General features: G+C 35.8%; 2 protein-coding genes across 2 annotated transcripts; both read right to left on the bottom strand.

The window, feature by feature from the left end:
• On the bottom strand, nt 1,126–4,439 carry LOC18774039 (cytochrome P450 714C2). Its single transcript, XM_007207323.2, has 5 exons — nt 4,056–4,439; nt 3,534–3,760; nt 3,063–3,310; nt 2,446–2,800; nt 1,126–2,076 (listed from the first exon to the last, which is right to left on the bottom strand). Exons 1-5 carry the CDS (start codon nt 4,345–4,347, stop codon nt 1,651–1,653), a joined length of 1,548 nt encoding a protein of 515 aa, XP_007207385.2. The 5' UTR covers nt 4,348–4,439; the 3' UTR covers nt 1,126–1,650.
• On the bottom strand, nt 11,723–15,200 carry LOC18774282 (cytochrome P450 714C2). The gene is made up of 5 exons (XM_007207313.2): nt 14,699–15,200; nt 13,822–14,048; nt 13,362–13,609; nt 12,745–13,099; nt 11,723–12,372 (listed from the first exon to the last, which is right to left on the bottom strand). The coding sequence occupies exons 1-5, from the start codon at nt 14,988–14,990 to the stop codon at nt 11,947–11,949; spliced, it is 1,548 nt and encodes a 515-aa protein (XP_007207375.1). The 5' UTR covers nt 14,991–15,200; the 3' UTR covers nt 11,723–11,946.

Here is an 18,011-nt window from a genome sequence, read left to right as displayed (position 1 = left end):
ACTGTTTGATGTAAATTCAACAATTCACTCACTCTTGCACTCCTTTTAAGAAACTTTTTTAAACCATTGAATTAATATTCAACGGTGGGTGACCACAATATCTTGAAGTACTGTGGTCCAAGAGATCGGAACTGTGAAAAGAATTCTCTGTTTCACAAAAAAAAATACCCACGTACGTGTATACAGGGACGAACCCACAATGGGGTATGGTTGGTCTCAATGAAGGGAGTTGCGCAAGTAAGAAGAAGAAGTGCAGTACGCTTTGTTTTTTTTTTAATTTTTAAAACAACTTGTGCAAAATGACGTCTTTAAAAAAAAAATTACAATCAAAGCCACTCCAAAACCCCTCCCACTAGATCCCAGCCATTCCAAAACCCCAATTCTTTTCTCTAGGATTCTTAGTATGCAGGGGCCAAAATTTCAAAATCACTTCTACTAGGTTTTTCATCTTCAACTGGGAGGGCCATCACTAATCTAATTGCAGTAATTGTATTACTATATCATATATTTTATAATATATTACAAGAGATTAATAATTAAGTGGGGGGGCCAGGGCCATGGCAGGCCTGGCTGTAGCTCCGCCCCCCAGATCCTCCAAGCTTTTGTTAGTCTCTTTGAGTTGTTTTTTGTTTCTAAGTGTAGCCTGTTTCACCAAGGTGGCATGTGGGTGTTGGCTATCTGGCCCTTTATTACGCTTGCTTGTATTGGAGTTTTCTCCCCCCTCCGTTTTGGAATGAAGATATTTTCGAAAAATAAAACAATCCCTAAATCCCCAATCTCCCCTCAAAACTTTTAACCCCTATCTTTTCCAATGTTATTTTCATCTTAATTTTTTTTGGAACTTTTATACTATGACTTTATGAGGTAAGATTCCTGAATCCGTCACTGCAGGTATAAATACTCAAATTACAAAGGGTTGTAAACACAATCACATGTTTAATGTCTTATGTTGTAAACTGACGGAAAAAAAATTAAAGAAGTATGAATTCAACATTATTATTATTATTTTATCTGTTTATGAGTATTCCAACTTGAAACATATTCACACATTTGGAAAAACAAAAACTACCAAACAAATCGAGAACTAATTGCTGATATCATTCACTTTCAGTAAACCATACCAGGAATGAAAATGATGAAATAGTAAGCATGGATTATTAGAACAAGCAACTTTATGTACTATAGGCTTTTTTGTTGTTGTCAGAAACAGTGCTTTCAGTCCAGAGGGGAGCGGCCAAGAAGCCAAACCCAGAAGAAATACAATAGCAACAAACAAGGAAGTCCATGCCACATGGGGGACAACAAAACCAAAATGTAATACAATAGACAGACTATTAGGGGAAGAAGAAAGACACAGCAGCACTAGTATCCACCACGCCCATAGGCCTCCCAGACAGCATTAGACAAAATATTTGTTGGAGGACACGGAAGGCCATCCTTATTCAAGATGAACGTGAGAGAGGATGGAGGCCTATAGGCCCAAACTTCGTTGCACATCCTCGACTTAGCAAGCTTAAACAAGTGAACAAACTATATAGGCTTAAACAAGTGAACAAACTTGTAAACTATAGACAGCCAGGAAGCGAACCCTTACTCTGTTTTGTTACAAGAAAGTTTATAGTTAAAAAAGATCCAATCTAATAAAACAGCTCACAGCTTCGTCACTAGGAGATCAACTCCATGCTCTGGCTCCACAACCAATCTAAGAGCAGGTCCATATTTGCACTTGGGAGAAAGTGAGAAGGAGAAGTTGGAGACTATGAGGGCTAGGAGAACCTTTAGCTCAACCATGGCCAAGTTCTGCCCCAGACACACTCTTGGCCCAACCCCAAATGGCATGTACAAGTGGGGAAGCTTGCAAGCACCTGTGATCCCGTTTGCAAATCTATCTGGGTTGAATTCGTAGGCATCTGGGCCCCATATTTCTGGATCAGTATGCAGTGTCACTACTGTAGTCCAAACATTGAAACCCTTCGGAACATTTATGTCCCCAAATTTCATGTCCTTGAAAGCCTCCCTTGACACCACAGTAACCGGTGGATATAGCCGCAGTGATTCTTGAATCACCATTGTTAGCTGCACACATTCAATTTTTTATGTTAATTAACTGAGATTTTCTGCATATGAAAGTAGTCTCAACATGTAAAATATTCACTTGTCAGACTGTTTGGCAAACTAAATATATCATGTTGTTAGATTGTAAATTAATCAGGAAAAATATTATCTTGTCAGATTGTTTAACATATTATGTTGCTAGACTGTAAGTTGCTCTAGAGCGAAAACATGAGGGAAGATGAGAAGTGTTTTAACAGTTTCTTTTGACAGACACTTTGTTCTACGTCACGTTTTCCCTCCCGACACTTAATGACGAGCCAATTCACAACAATGTATAGAAGGATAGTTATTCTTATATCTTAAATTCTTCAATGGTGTAAAAATGTATACCTGTTTCATCTTGCGAACCATTTCGTTATCAGGAATCTGGCCTTGGCAAATTTGAAGGACCTCTGCCCTGACACGTTCTTGCCATTTTTGATTTGAAGCCAACAACATGAGGCACCAAGTGGCTGAAACCGCTGTGGTTTCATAGCCGGCCAAGTAAATGTTCTTGCAATTATCAACAATGAAGCGGTCTGTTGCTTCTGGGCTGAGATCAGTGTTTCGAGCACCCTCAAGAATCATTTGCAAGAGGTCTTTCTCATATCCTGCTGCTTGTCTTTCCTTGACTACTTGCAGGATCAAAGTGCTAGCCTCCTTTTCTAACGCCCAAGCTTCCCTGTTGCTCTTCGTGGGAAGGTGTCTGCAACAATATATCATAGCAATTAACTATAGGATTGTGAGGAGCTATATGTAACACATTTATTGACCATATATTTCACAACACCTATAGGCGAAACTACCTTTCAAGTGGAAAATGAGAGAGAAAAACATTAGTCGTTTGCATTGCATACACTTTCTCTATTAGAGTGCCAAAGTCTCTACCCTAATTTTCTCCAATTTTAGTTGTTTGGTCATGAATTTATGTAAGAAAACCTTAAGCCCCAATTGTGAGTATAAGATACCTCATTCCAGGAACTCCAGTCAAAAAGATTTTCTTGGACATAGCCTCCTGGAGATTTCTTAGTTTCTGAAATATCTCTTCCCCTTTGGAGTAGTTGCTTCCAAAACAAGCTCTTGAGATTACATCACCAGAGAAACTTCTTATGTAGCTGTCAATTTTTATGTCGGCAACTCCTCCCTCTGCCTCAATTCTACTATTCCATGAATTTATCAGAGTGGTTGTTGACTCTGTAATTAAGTTGATCATTCCCTGCAAGATTTACCATGGTTGCAAACTTGCAATCACAACAATTCTTGGCACCATTTGCTATGAATTATATAGTAATATACAGATCAAATCTTCTCTAAACATGACATCCGTTGTTATTCAAGAACGGATTGTCGATATCATATCAAGATGTGAATATCATTATCCATAATATGTCAATATTAAAACATACTATCCACAATATCGATACAAAATATATATGTACCTTAACTTTCTCCATGTATAATTCAGGAGCAATGACTTTGCGCTGGTGGGCCCATGAGGCTCCATTTGAGGTCAAAATACCTTGACCAAGCAAGGGGCCGCGCTCTTTATATTGATAAGTAGGTTTTCCCAAGTCCAAGGACGTGCATGTTGTAATCTCCCTCACTGTGTCTGGTTGGTTCGCATATAATATCTGTGTATTGCCAAGTGCGAACATAAACACTTCACCTGTAGGCAACTTACTTATTTAGTAAAAGTAAATTATAAGACTCACTGAAAATAATAGCAATTCATCAATTTCATTAATGAAAGAGAAATACAAGAACATAGTCCCACAAAGGGCTCTTGCAAATATATTAAAAAGATGCGAATAATAAACACAACTATTGCAAGATAATGATATAAATAGACAACATATATAAGGTGTGTATACGTAATATTAAAACCAACATTAATGACAATATATGTGATGAGGAACCAAATGTATAAATATGTGTATATATATATATATATATGCATATACCATATTGCTTCCTCCACTTCTCAAAAAATGGAAAGAGCAGAGCAGCACAATTATGAGTGGTGGGAGCTTCACCCTCCCTGAAAACATTGCCGGAGCCTCGAGAATTCTTTATCTCCATAATGTTTCCCAGAAGAAGAGTAGCCGGGGGTCCGCTAATGCCTTGCTTGGTTAGCAGGGACCTCAGCTTCTTCGGCTTCGCCACAAGCCCATTGTACAAGCGCATCAACAATCCTATAAACCCTAGCAGAACAAGGGACATCAACATTTTCGCATCAACTTGAAGAAGCTCCATTAGAAAGGAAGAAAGGAAGAAGGAAAACCCCCGATACTTCAAACCCTCTGAGAGTGAGAGAGTTCAGTTTTTGTTGTTGATGATTTTCAAATTTTACAGACTCTTCATGGATATTTATATACGAGTTTTTCTATTCACAGTAGCTGAAAGGCGACTGTGATCGAAGTTGCCCTGCCCACTAGAGCTATCCACGTGTTCCTTTGAAAAGTCAAAGTTTGAATACTGCAAATTCTCCTCTTGCAGATGGCATTGCACGTTATCTTTTTTATTATTATTTTTTTAGTTTTTTCTCTCATACTCGTTGAAGAAATGTGCATTCATTTCATGTTTTTCCTTCCGACCTTCTTTTTCTTTTTCTTTTTCTATCAACCACGTCAGAACAAAAAGAAAAAGAAAAAATAACAGTGCTGCACTCATTCAATTTCTCATTCTTCTCCAAATTATTTTCGTATTTCTCACTCTCGGCTTCATTTGCTCCTGTGTTCACCAAATTCCAAGAGTCCATATGAAAACGCACAATAAACATCAGATGGTAATAATAAATAAATAAAAATATATTATTCCACAGTTTGAGTACCTGAGCAAGTTATAATTTTCATTTTCTATGAATTCCTGAGAACTAGAGAGAGTTTAAGAATTAAATGTTGTCGAGTCTTTATTTAGTTAGAATTTTAGTTACTTACCTGTTTATATAATTCTATTATAATTTGATATTTATTTCCTATTTAGCTAGAATTTTGGTGAATACTACATTCATGAACGAAGAATAGTCCTCTCTTCTCATTTTCTTCTGACATCACCAGGTCGGTGTCATCTTCAGTCTTTATCATCCTCCTTGGATTGTTTCTTCTAGTGTCGCCTCTCAATTTCTTAACATTATATGCGTTTCTGTTTTGGCACTAGTTGGACTTTTAATCAGTAAACAAATCTTTTCAAGGGAATGTATGCCGAGTGACTTTTCTACATGTCCTCTAAACTACGTCAGCCAGTCCATCAAAATCTGTTTAGGGGTGGGTTTGTATGCCAACTGACTTTTCAATATGTTTCTTCTCATACCTCTGCATAGGATTGTTTTAATAGCAACACATGCATATGCCACTCACTCGACCACAGCCAGCCACACTTCAGTTTTAAATCCTACCAAGCATGCGTAGATTAGTACACAAGGAATGGGTTCTTTTTTTAGTTGTGCCTAGTTTTTTTTAATAAAAAGCATGTAAAGTATGGTATGAGCTTTAATGATATTTTTTATGTTGAATTAATCCATGTTATTATATGACTTTGATTTCATATAATAAATCTTTTGATTCTATAAGTTAAGTAAAAACTATGCAATTACAATCTATTAAAATCATAACTAAAATCTTGCTGAAATCCATTACATGTTTACGTATCAGTAATGGAGAAAGTAAGGAATCAGATAATTTAGGAATCGGGGAACTACTGAATCGGTATGGGAAGAATCATTCCCATTAAGCTGTTTACTAAACATACGAAATTAGTAAAGGAATGGGGTTGATTCCCATTGTTATTGTTTACTAATTTTCATGAATCAGAATCCAAATTAATTTGATTACTAAAATGCCCTACACATTTTCACCACATCACATATATAAAATTCACCCAAAACCAAAAGCTATAGGAAAAGGGGTTTTGAATTAATCAGTAAGAGGGAATCCGTTATCAAAGAAAATTATCAGCAATTTATTCTGAACCAAAAGCTAGACAAGCTAACCTGGCTAAGAAATCTTTGATCAAGTGAGATAAAATTCACAAAAGAAGTCACCTAAGGGCTAAGCAGTTGCAAAGAGCACATCCAAAACTAACATAAGCAAATAAAATTCACAAAATAAACTCCAATAAATATTTATCTTTCACATATCCATTGATTGGAACTCCAAACGGCAACAATCACTTTGTAGTAATTACCTAAACAAACTGCAAGTCTTAGAATAGTAACACTAAGAAATTCATAAACAGAAGATAATGACATTCCACTTTGACAAAATAATAATAATTAATAAAAGGTTCTTAGGACGATAACCCCCACAAGTTAAGGGAATCATCAACCCCCATTAGTTGAGGAAATGGTCAAAGTACATTTCATACGATTGTCAATAATACCTCAAATGGTTTACTAGTTGAAAGCCCTACACCAAAATTCAAAATTAAATGCAAACTAGCCTAACTACAAAACAATAAAATCTTGTTAAATCACAAGTAAAAACATGAAGAAATTCCTTGGAATATTAAGCTTTAGACAAAAACTGACGCTGCAATTGGAACTCCAAACGGCAGCAATCACTTTGTAGTAATTACCTAAACAAACTGCAAGTCTTAGAATAGTAACACTAAGAAATTCATAAACAGAAGATAATGACATTCCACTTTGACAAAATACATTCTGCACCAGCTATAAGATTTTCCAAACCCAACGCCATCTCTCTTCATTCATATACTACCAACATGGTTAACTATGACAATATCATCAATTTATTTATCCATGATCATACTTTGTTTTGCGATGAATGTGAAGATAGAAGATAGAAGAAAAAGAAAAAGGTGGATAGATAGATAGATGGAGTGACTTACATAGTTTCTGCTGCTCCAGGGAGGCTGTGTTGTAACGTTAAGGGTTTGAGTTGTTTGAACTCCTTCTGGCGTGTATTTTTATTTTTTTTAGGGTTTGAGTTATTTTGGAATTATAGTAAAGTGGTAAGGGTATTTTTGGAAGTTAATAAGAGAAAGCAGGAATGGGAATCGTATCGACTAGTCCCCCTAGTCGATCTGATACCTAGTTTTGAGGGAATGTGATTACGGATTTTGAGGTGGGGCCCACTTATTTTTTCATTCCTGATTGCAAGTAAACGCAGGGGAAGTCAGGAATGGAAATCATTCCCTTTCCTCCCATACCCATTACTGATACGTAAACATGCCCTAAAATCCTATAATTACAATCTATCACCTATTTAGAATATAAAAAAATTGAATAAAAAATAAAAAATAAAAAAGAGTAAAAATAATCAACAAGAGATGAGTGGGAGCATTTGTGCTCACCACGTTAATTAGGGATGTATGCTCACCACCATTCTTAAACGATGGCACATGTCTTAGTGTTAACCTTAGTTAACTTTTGTGACTTAAAAAATAAATAAAACTAGCCTCTCTGCACGCGCTTCCGCTCCTGCGAGAGGTTTTTTTTTTTTTTTTAAAAAAATTTAAATTTATTTTAGAATTAAAAAAGATAATGGGTAGTTGTACGTGTTCCATAAAAATAGGATTCATTATTTGATTTTTCTTTTAATTTTAATTTTTTAATATGAAAAATGTGAATTTATCATATTATCCTCATTTAATTAATAATTTAAATTCTTAATGTTTGGATTAACCAAGTGCATTTTATGGTATTATAAATGTTTCACCAGTCTCAGCATTTTGCTTCAAGGAGTTCATGAAAGCATATATACTAGAATCTGCATATTGGCAAAAAAAAAAAAAAAAAGAAGTTGATAAATGTTGAAAATTCGTCTACTGATTTAAAATTGTGTAGGAAGAAACTACCTAGATATATAGAATGTTTTGCATGTCCATAGTTTCATGTGGGAAGTAGAACTTAGCAATACTAATTACTGTTTCGCATAGTTTCTAGCCAATTTTTTTTTAAAATTTTTAAATTTTTATACAAGCGACATTGAGGGAGAGGAATCAAACCTAGAATTTTGGGTGCAAAGATAACTTCTCTTAACCGCTTGAGCTACAAACCCTTTACATAATTTCTAGTTTTATATTTTATTACAACGGTCAAAATTGGCAAACCCCGTGCTACAATAAACCACACATCCTTTTCTTCTACCAATCATGCACTCACCATTATTCTTACAATACTCAAAGGTGCGACTACATTTCAGATGACCAACAATTGGACTTGTCGCGCTTTTTGCAAATTTGGTGACAAATTCTGCTGAGGGACCATATCTTATGTCCTTTTCACGCATCTTTAAGCTTCATTATTAATTAATTAATAACTTGCATAACAAATCAGCGGATTGTTGAAATTTAAACAACACGAGGTTGTCAAATGGGGACAGGAAGTCAAGGAATTCACATAAAATAGCCAGTCATATATGGTGGATTCAGGAATATTTGTAGGGGTAGGCTAAATGTTTTTTGGAATAAATTATAAACCCTTGTTTGTTATAAATATATATTTTTTTTATAAGCACTCTTTGTTTAGTATATTTTCTTCATCATATTTAAAACTTTTTGTTATTATACGACATTTGAAATAAAAAAAAATGTTGGAATTATTGATAATATTGTTGACATATTTTGAAGGAATTAAAGGAAACAAAGAAAGAAAGAAAGAACAAATATTTAGAAGAAATTGAAGCTAAAAAAAAAGGCGTAAAAATAAAATAAAAGCATGACCTTTTGTTGGGCAGTGCACCTGACAAAATAAAAACGCATCCCATCTCTTTTTTTAATTATATTTCCTCTTCTCTCTGTTTCTTTCCGTTTTGTTTAATCTCTCCCTCTTTTTTTTTTTTTTTTTAAAAAAAGATTCTTTTTCTCTTCTCTCTATTTCTTTATTATTTTTCCTTCTTTATATCTTCTTTCTCTTTCCGTTTGCTCCATTTCTCTGTTCTTTCTTCTCACAGCCAGTTGATTTGTTGTCCATAGTAGGCTGATTTCTTTGATTGGTCTAGATTGAGCCTACACAATAAGCCTAATCTAAAAGTCAACATTGTGCAAAAGCACATGCTAGCCTATACGTGGATCCGCCCTTGCGTCCATACTCTCACCACAATGGGGACTGTAATGCCTGAAGCAAGCAACTTTGAAATGTTCACAAGGATAGGAAATTGAGGGTTATTGTTGTAGGTTTTTTTATTCTCTAATATAAGTGACAAGGCAATAGATGACGAAAAGAAAGAGGAACTATTCAACTTCAATAGATAATTACAAGGATTGCAAATAAGCATGCCAAATTGGAACAAGCAAGGCAAAAATACAAGCTTAAACAAGTGAACAAACTAAAAATACCAATTTGTCACAAGAAGTTAATAATACCTAAAAATAACCTCTCTCTCTCTCTCTCTCTCTCTCTCTCTCTCTCTCTATTATTTTTCAGAAAATGATACAAAGGGAACAACAACTCACAACTTCCTCATTAAGAGATCGACTCAATGTTCTGGCTCCACAACCAATCTAAGAGCAGGTCCATGGTTGTAATTGGGAGAAAGTGAAAAAGAGAAGTTGGAGACTATGAGAGCTATGAGAACCTTAAGCTCAACCATGGCCAAGTTCTATCCAAGACATGTTATGCGTAAACACTCCAAGACTTTGTCGTTGATGGACTACACAACTATCACGCACAAGCCACACAAAGATAAAGCGCACACACGAATCAAAAAGTAAACATACACATAGAACATAAGAATTTATAGAGATTCGGCGGTGTGCCTATGTCCTCTCCGGTGATCCTTGAGAAATTCACTATTATGAAAGAACTCCTTTGGTTACAATGAAGAACCCCATTACTCTCTCACAAACCCTAGCTCTCTTTTCTCTCACCCTTGGCTCAAACCCAATTTGATGCCTTTTGATTCTCACGTTATCAAAACCTAGTGCTAAAGTGCCTATTTATAGACCATAGGACTTTAGTACAATCATAAAAGGAATAGGAAACATAAAACTCCCTAAAACCCTAAGAAAAACTATCCTAAAATGCCAAGGATTCTTGCTGGATTCACGTTGTCCACTCGAGTGCCTTGAGACCAATTGAGCGCCTGGGTCGGAGCATGAATTTTCGCTTTGCCGCTCGAGTGCCTACAGCTTCCGCTCGAGCGTCAAAACCCAGTCAACTCTTCTACAGCTCTTTGACTAATCACTTCCTCTACTCATTTGGCATATTTTAAGTGAGGCAACATCAACAATCTCCACCTTGGCGAGCCTTAAATACTTGTGAAAATCATCGACATCTAGAACCTCTTCAAACCTCTTGGAAACCGTTCTAATAATTTCCTAAGAGCTCCACTTCAATCTTTAGCATGCAACAAGATTGAGCAAGCTTAAATAATGTCTGAACTTTTCAGTTGTGATTGGCTTGGTGAAGCAATCCGAAGCGTTCTCATCCGTATGAACCTTCTCTATTGCAATGTCCCAATCGTTCACCAAATCCCTTATCCGGTGGTACTATACATCAATAGGCTTAGACCTTCCGAGAAACACTTAGTTCTTGACTAAGCATATAACACTTTGACTGTCACTTTGAATCACCATTTCGCCAATCTTTTCAACCATATTGCTTCATTAAAAGCCTCCGTTAGGGCCATATTCTCTGTTTCAATAGTAGACAAGGCATAAACCAATTATAACACTGCTCTCTAATTAATCAGTCATCCATCACAAGTGAAAACATACCCCGTAGTAGATCTTTTCTTGTCTAAGTCTCTTGCATAATCTGAATCCACATAACCTGACACACATACCTTTCCTTGTTGTCTTTCAAACAAGATCCCAAACTTCTTAATGCCCTTCAAATTCTGGAAATTCCACTTCACCGCATTCCAGTGTTGTTTATCCAGATTTGCCATGTATCTTGAAACACCACTCACAACTTAAGCTAAGTCGGGGTGTGTGCAAACCATTGTGTACATGAGACACCTTATCGCGCTTGCATACAAAACCTTACTCATTTCATCCTTCTCTTTGTCACTAGAAAAACTTTCTTGGGCACTTAATCTAAAGTGCTCTGCCGAAGGAGTAGATACATGCTTGCCAAAGATGAAAATAATGGAAGAGGAGGTTGCGCTTGTACTTGGAAAGAAGAGAGAAGAAATCGTCATTGAAAAGAGAAAGAAAGCCCAACCAATCAGACACACCCTATGGAAAGCGCAGCCTGCTTTCTATAATCATTGGGCTGAAAATTTGGCCCACTATATATTATTTATTAAGTTTTTTAAATAAATTTTTTTTTGTAGTATGTGAAAAATACGGATAAAATGCACTAATAAAACATGCATTATTGCAAATTGTTCAGAAAAAAAAAAGTGTAATATTTTGTTTAAGGTAGGCTAATAATACGTTTAACAAGAGCATGTATTTTTTCGTATAATTGAGAAATGTACGGAAAATAAAAATATTTTTACAAAATACCTAAGTACGACTATTAGGGGTGGAGCCACATATAGACCAGAGGTGGTTGTGGCCCCCCAATTCTCATGTGCGACTATAATACACAAAGAACTAAAAATGAGGATGTCTAACATGTGTGAAAAATGAAAGAAGAATTTACTTTTAAAATTTTTATTATTATTGTGAGTATTCGAACTTGAAACATTTTCAGACATTTGGAAAAACGAAAACTACCAAAGCAATCAAGAACTAATCGGTGATATCATTCACTTTCAATAAACCATACAAGGAGTGAAAATGATGAAATATTAAAGCTGCATTATTAGAACAAGCAACTTTATATACTATAGGCTCAAACAAGTGAACAAACTTGTAAACTAGAGACAGCCGGGAAGCTAACCCTTACTCTGTTTTGTTACAAGAAAGTTTATAGTTAAAAAAGATCCAATCTAATAAAACAGCTCACAGCTTCGTCACTAGGAGATCAACTCCATGCTCTGGCTCCACAACCAATCTAAGAGCAGGTCCATATTTGTACTTGGGAGAAAGTGAGAAGGAGAAGTTGGAGACTATGAGGGCTAGGAGAACCTTTAGCTCAACCATGGCTAAGTTCTGCCCAAGACACACTCTTGGTCCAACCCCAAATGGCATGTACAAGTGGGGAAGCTTGCAAGCACCTGTGATCCCATTTGCAAACCTATCTGGGTTGAATTCGTAGGCATCTGGGCCCCATATTTCTGGATCAGTATGCAGTGTCACTACTGTAGTCCAAACATTGAAACCCTTCGGAACATTTATGTCCCCAAATTTCATGTCCTTGAAAGCCTCCCTTGACACCACAGTAACCGGTGGATATAGCCGCAGTGATTCTTGAATCACCATTGTTAGCTGCACACATTCAATTTTTTATGTTAATTAACTGAGATTTTCTGCATATGAAAGTAGTCTCAACATGTAAAATATTCACTTGTCAGACTGTTTGGCAAACTAAATATATCATGTTGTTAGATTGTAAATTAATCAGGAAAAATATTATCTTGTCAGATTGTTTAACATATTATGTTGCTAGACTGTAAGTTGCTCTAGAGCGAAAACATAAAGGAAGATGAGAAGTGTTTTAACGGTGTCTTTTGACAGACACTTCCTGTTTTCTGTCATGTTTTCCCTCCCGACACCCAATGACGATGCCAATTCAAAACAATATGTAGAAGAATAGTTACTCTTATATCTTAAATTCTTCAATGGTGTAAAAATGTATACCTGTTTCATCTTGCGAACCATTTCGTTATCAGGAATTTGGCCTTGGCAAATTTGAACGACCTCTGCCCTGACACGTTCTTGCCATTTTTGATTTGAAGCCAACAACATGAGGCACCAAGTGGCTGAAACTGCTGTGGTTTCATAGCCGGCCAAGTAAATGTTCTTGCAATTATCAACAATGAAGCGGTCTGTTGCTTCTGGGCTGAGGTCAGTGTTTCGAGCACCCTCAAGAATCATTTGCAAGAGGTCTTTCTCATATCCTGCTGCTTGTCTTTCCTTGACTACTTGCAGGATCAAAGTGCTGGCCTCCTTTTCTAATGCCCAAGCTTCCCTGTTGCTCTTCGTGGGAAGGTGTCTGCAACAATATATCATAGCAATTAACTATAGGATTGTGAGGAGCTATATGTAACACATTTATTGACCATATATTTCACAGTGTCTATAGGCGAAACTACCTTTCAAGTGGAAAATGAGAGAGAAAAACATTAGTCGTTTGCATTGCATACACTTTCTCTATTAGAGTGCCAAAGTCACTACCCGAATTTTCTCCAATTTTAGTTGTTTGGTCATGAATTTATGTAAGAAAACCTTAAGCCCCAATTGTGAGTATAAGGTACCTCATTCCAGGAACTCCAGTCAAAAAGATTTTCTTGGACATAGCCTCCTGGAGATTTCTTAGTTTCTGAAATATCTCTTCCCCTTTGGAGTAGTTGCTTCCAAAACAAGCTCTTGAGATTACATCACCAGAGAAACTTCTTATGTAGCTGTCAATTTTTATGTCGGCAACTCCCCCCTCTGCCTCAATCCTACTGTTCCATGAATTTATCAGAGTAGTTGTTGACTCTGTAATTAAGTTGATCATTCCCTGCAAGATTTACCATAGTTGCAATCACAACAATTCTTGGCACCATTTGTTATGAATTATATAGTAATATACAAATCAAATCTTCTCTAAACATGACATCCATTGTTTATTCAAAAATGGATTGTCAATATGATATCAAGATGTGAATATCATTATTCATAATCTGTCAATATTAAAACATACCATCCACAATATCAATACAAAATACATACCTTAACTTTCTCCATGTATAGTTCAGGAGCAATGACTTTGCGCTGGTGGGCCCATGAGGCGCCATTCGAGGTCAAAATACCTTGACCAAGCAAAGGGCCGCGCTCCTTATATTGATAAGTAGGCTTCCCCAAGTCTAAGGACGTACACGTTGTAATCTCCCTTACTGCATCTGGTTGGTTCGCATATAATATCTGTGTATTGCCAAGTGCAAAAACAAACACTTCACCTGCAGATAACCTAATTATTTAGTACAAACAATAAATAAATTAAGATTCACTGAAAATAATAGCAATTTTTTATGAGTTTTCATAGTGATTTTTTTATTATGAATTTTCTATGGCCCAACGCTACCTCCACTCTGTTAGTCTCCCTCACAACAACCCACTCTCTGTTTTTCTCTCTCCCTCCTGAACTCACTCTCTGGTTCTATCTGCTTTATTCTCTCCTCCATAGTGATATCCCTCTCCTTCTCTCTCCTTTTCTCTCTCCCCCTCCCAAACTTTCTCTGGTTCCCTCTCATTTTCTCTCTCCCCCCCTGATCTCTCTCTTATTCCCCTTTGAAGTCACAGATCCCCTTCGAAGTTACAAATCTCCATTTGGTTCCACTGAGCCATGGTCGGTGGTGGATGATTTTCCGGAAGGTTCAATTGGGTTTGACAGTGGTGGTTCAATTTGGGTTCAACTGGGTTGTGGTTCCACTGGGTTTGAATTAGTGGTGGTTCAATTAGGTGGTGGTTCAATTAGGTGGTGGTTGGTTCGAGTGACTGGGTTTGACGACGGTCTGTGGTGGTTCGACTCGGTTTGTGGTCGTTACTCAAAATAATGATATAGATGAACAACATGTATACTTAATATTAAAACGAACAGTAATAATACCATATTGCTTCCTCCACTTCTCAAAAAATGGAAAGAGCAGAGCAGCACAATTATGAGTGGTGGGAGCTTCACCCTCCCTGAAAACATTGCCGGAGCCTCGAGAATTCTTTATCTCCATAATGTTTCCCAGAAGAAGAGTAGCCGGGGGTCCGCTAATGCCTTGCTTGGTTAGCAGGGACCTCAGCTTCTTCGGCTTCGCCACAAGCCCATTGTACAAGCGCACCAACAATCCTATAAACCCTAGCAGAACAAGGGACATCAACATTTTCGCATCAACTTGAAGAAGCTCCATTAGAAAGGAAGAAAGGAAGAAGGAAAAAACAAAAACCCCCCGGTGCTTCAAACTCTCTGAGAATGAGAGAGTTCAGTTTTTGCTGTTGATGATTTTCAAATTTTGCAGACTCTTCATGGATATTTATATACGAGTTTTAATATTCACAGTAGCTTAGTCGCTTTTCAAAGGCGAAAGTTGCCGTCTAGAGCTGTTCGTTGAAAGTAAAAGTTTGAGTACTGCAAGTTCTCATTTTTTTCCAATTTTATTATTTTTCTGACTTTTCTCTATTGTGAACATTCCGACCTCCTTTTCTATCAACCACATCCGAACAAAAAGAACAGGAAAAAGTAACAATGCTACAGAGTCTGCAGGGACTCCTCAAACTCATTTAGTTTCTCACTCTCTGCTTCATTTTCTCCTGTATTCACCAAAATCCAAGAGTCCATATGAAAATGTACAATAAAGATCAGATGGTAAAAAGATGTACTATTCCACTGTTCGAGTATAAGAGGAAGTTATAATTTTCATTCTCTATGAAATCCTGAGAACTAGAGAGTGAGCTTAAGAATCATGTGTTGGCGAGTACTTATTTAGTTATGAATTTGATTACTTACTCATTTATATAGTTCTATTTGTAATTGAGATTTATTTCTTATTTTATCTCTTTTAGGATTAACACATCTTATGTGTAAAAAGATAGGTGATTTAATTTGGTCCTTAAAGGTTGGCTGTGCTAGCCGATAGAGTTAGGCATAAGAACTTGAGAGCTGTGATGAACCAACTGATCCCACCACGGTGGTGGTGGATCCCCCCTAAGGCACTTAGGATGGAATTTCAGTGGGGTATTCTTTCCTCCAATGTTATAAAAAAAAAAATTTATGTGTGAACTGCAGTTAATGAAATTAAGCAGAAATCGTTTGCTCACTTCTTAGCTTTGATTTGGTCAGTTGTAAAATGAAGACTATCAACTAGTCAGTGAATTATTTTGTTTAGAAGGGGGAATACTCCTTAATAGCCAAGAAATTTCATAGGATGGCTTCCTTAATTTCTTTTTTTCTTTTTTCTTTTTTTATGAAGAAGGGGGAAAACTCCTTAAGATATTATTCCCTCAATTACATTTTGCGTTTTTTTTTCCTGCCATTTCCCTCAAGTATGAGATTATTAATTCATTAAATAAAAATCTTATTAAAAATTGTATAGGAAGAAACTAGCTAGTAATATAGATTGTTTTGCATGTCCACGGTTCCAGGGAAAAAAAACGTGGAACCATGGACATGCAAAACAGTCTATGTCCATGGTTCTATGTGAGAAGTATAACTTAGCAATATTAATTATTGTTTGGCATAGTTTCTTGCTTTTTTTTTTATTTTTTTATACAAGCGACATTAAAGAAGGGGAATCGAACCTAGAACCACAGGTGCAAAAATAACTGTTCTTAACCACTTGAGTAATAAGTCCATTGCATAGTTTCTAGCTTTAAATTTTGGTTATGTTGTTCAAGATTGGCAAACTCCGCACTACAATAAAGCTTCATTATTTTACATAACAAATGGGACTGTTAAAATTTCAACAACATGAGGTTCTCAAAAGAGGAAAGGAAGTCAGTCAAGGGGATTGCCATAGCAATCATACTCTCACCATTATTCGTAAAATTGCTTGCAATTCCTCTGAGTCAGTGGCATTGAAATGCCTAACGCCGACAATTTTGAAATGTATTGACAAGAATAGGAAATTGAGGGGTTTGATGTAGCTAGGGAGAGAGAGAGAGACCACTTTCTACATCATGATTCATTGGTTACCCACCTGAATTACTTCTGTATTCTACCAGACTAACAATTTCAAATGATCAAAATCCCCATCCAGTCAAGGGTACCGATCTGAATATTGAATTTTGCAACCATAGCCACTCATATTAGGACAGCAGATCCAAACTCATATTTAGTCGTATTATTCCAAAATTGCTGCCTTAATTGTGCCCATTGATGATATAATATCTTAGATTAGTCAAGTTAGTAAACTCATATGCTTTAAGAAATACGTAGCCTTGCATTACTGCACAAAACACATATTTAAAGATGATTTCTGAAAGCAGACTAGAGCAATGCAACAATATTGTTCTTGTCTTATTTTGGATACGGAACTTAAAAATTGAAGTTTATTGACGTACGTGTCAATTTGAAAATTTTTATTTGATACTGTAATATTTTGTTCCTTATAAATAAGAAGTTAGGAGTAAATCTAACCAAAACTATGTGGAGAAAAGTACGTAGTATGTTTCTGAGTAAAACTCACTATTTTTCTTTTAAATTTTATAGTTTGGATTCTGAAAGGTTTATAATCTTTAGACGTTACACAGTGATTATTGAGTTTCGAAACTAATGTGGTATGCAGTGTTATATTTATTGTATTCCGAAATATAATCACCTACCATATCATTTGATAACTACTATTACGTATTCTTTTCTAGCAATACTTATTATTATTATTTTTTTTCACAAAATCAAAGGTGTGATGATGTAATTCTAATTTCTACTAGCTGATCGATCAACACAGGTTTGCCTTGCAAGTTGCAGGAACAATTACTATAGACAGTATTCCAACTCACTTGGTCATAAACTCAAATTTTTCCTCTTTAAAAAGTAACTATTTGGGTTTTGTTCGGACTCAAACCGTTTTTTACTCCAATCCTTTAGACTTAAATTTTAAGTCCGCAACTTTATTAAAAATTTTAAGAATGGTTTAAGTCTAATTTTATTTTTATGGATAAATTTTCTTCATATAATCTTTTTAGATAACTTCATAATTTAATTTTTTTGAACAATTTGACCTAAAAAAATTGAAATTTTATAAATATAAATTTATTTAAGAAATTGGTGGGTATTTATAGAATTTAGAGTGAGTTTTGTGGTTAGTATAATTTAAATTAATTTAAAATATTATTTTGATCTTTAAATTTAAATTTTAGCAGTTAAATTTTTTTTAACTGTTAAATAACTTGAATTTAATATGAATAGTTGATTTGAATTTTTGTTGGAATAA

This window comes from Prunus persica, chromosome G6 (assembly GCF_000346465.2).
Source record: "Prunus persica cultivar Lovell chromosome G6, Prunus_persica_NCBIv2, whole genome shotgun sequence".
NCBI lineage: Eukaryota > Viridiplantae > Streptophyta > Magnoliopsida > Rosales > Rosaceae > Prunus > Prunus persica.
The sequence above is the reverse complement of the archived record's forward strand: the minus strand, read 5'-3'. Positions and strand labels throughout refer to the sequence as shown.

Coding starts and splice junctions, on each gene's coding strand:
- LOC18774282 (XM_007207313.2), bottom strand. CDS start 14,990: ATGGAGCTTCTTCAAGTTGATGCGAAAATGTTGATGTCCCTTGTTCTG. Junction 14,049..14,698: donor GAAGTGGAGGAAGCAATATG/GTATTATTACTG, acceptor GGTTATCTGCAG/GTGAAGTGTTTGTTTTTGCA. Junction 13,610..13,821: donor TATACATGGAGAAAGTTAAG/GTATGTATTTTG, acceptor TAAATCTTGCAG/GGAATGATCAACTTAATTAC.
- LOC18774039 (XM_007207323.2), bottom strand. CDS start 4,347: ATGGAGCTTCTTCAAGTTGATGCGAAAATGTTGATGTCCCTTGTTCTG. Junction 2,801..3,062: donor ACTGGAGTTCCTGGAATGAG/GTATCTTATACT, acceptor ATATTGTTGCAG/ACACCTTCCCACGAAGAGCA. Junction 2,077..2,445: donor TGGTTCGCAAGATGAAACAG/GTATACATTTTT, acceptor GAATGTGTGCAG/CTAACAATGGTGATTCAAGA.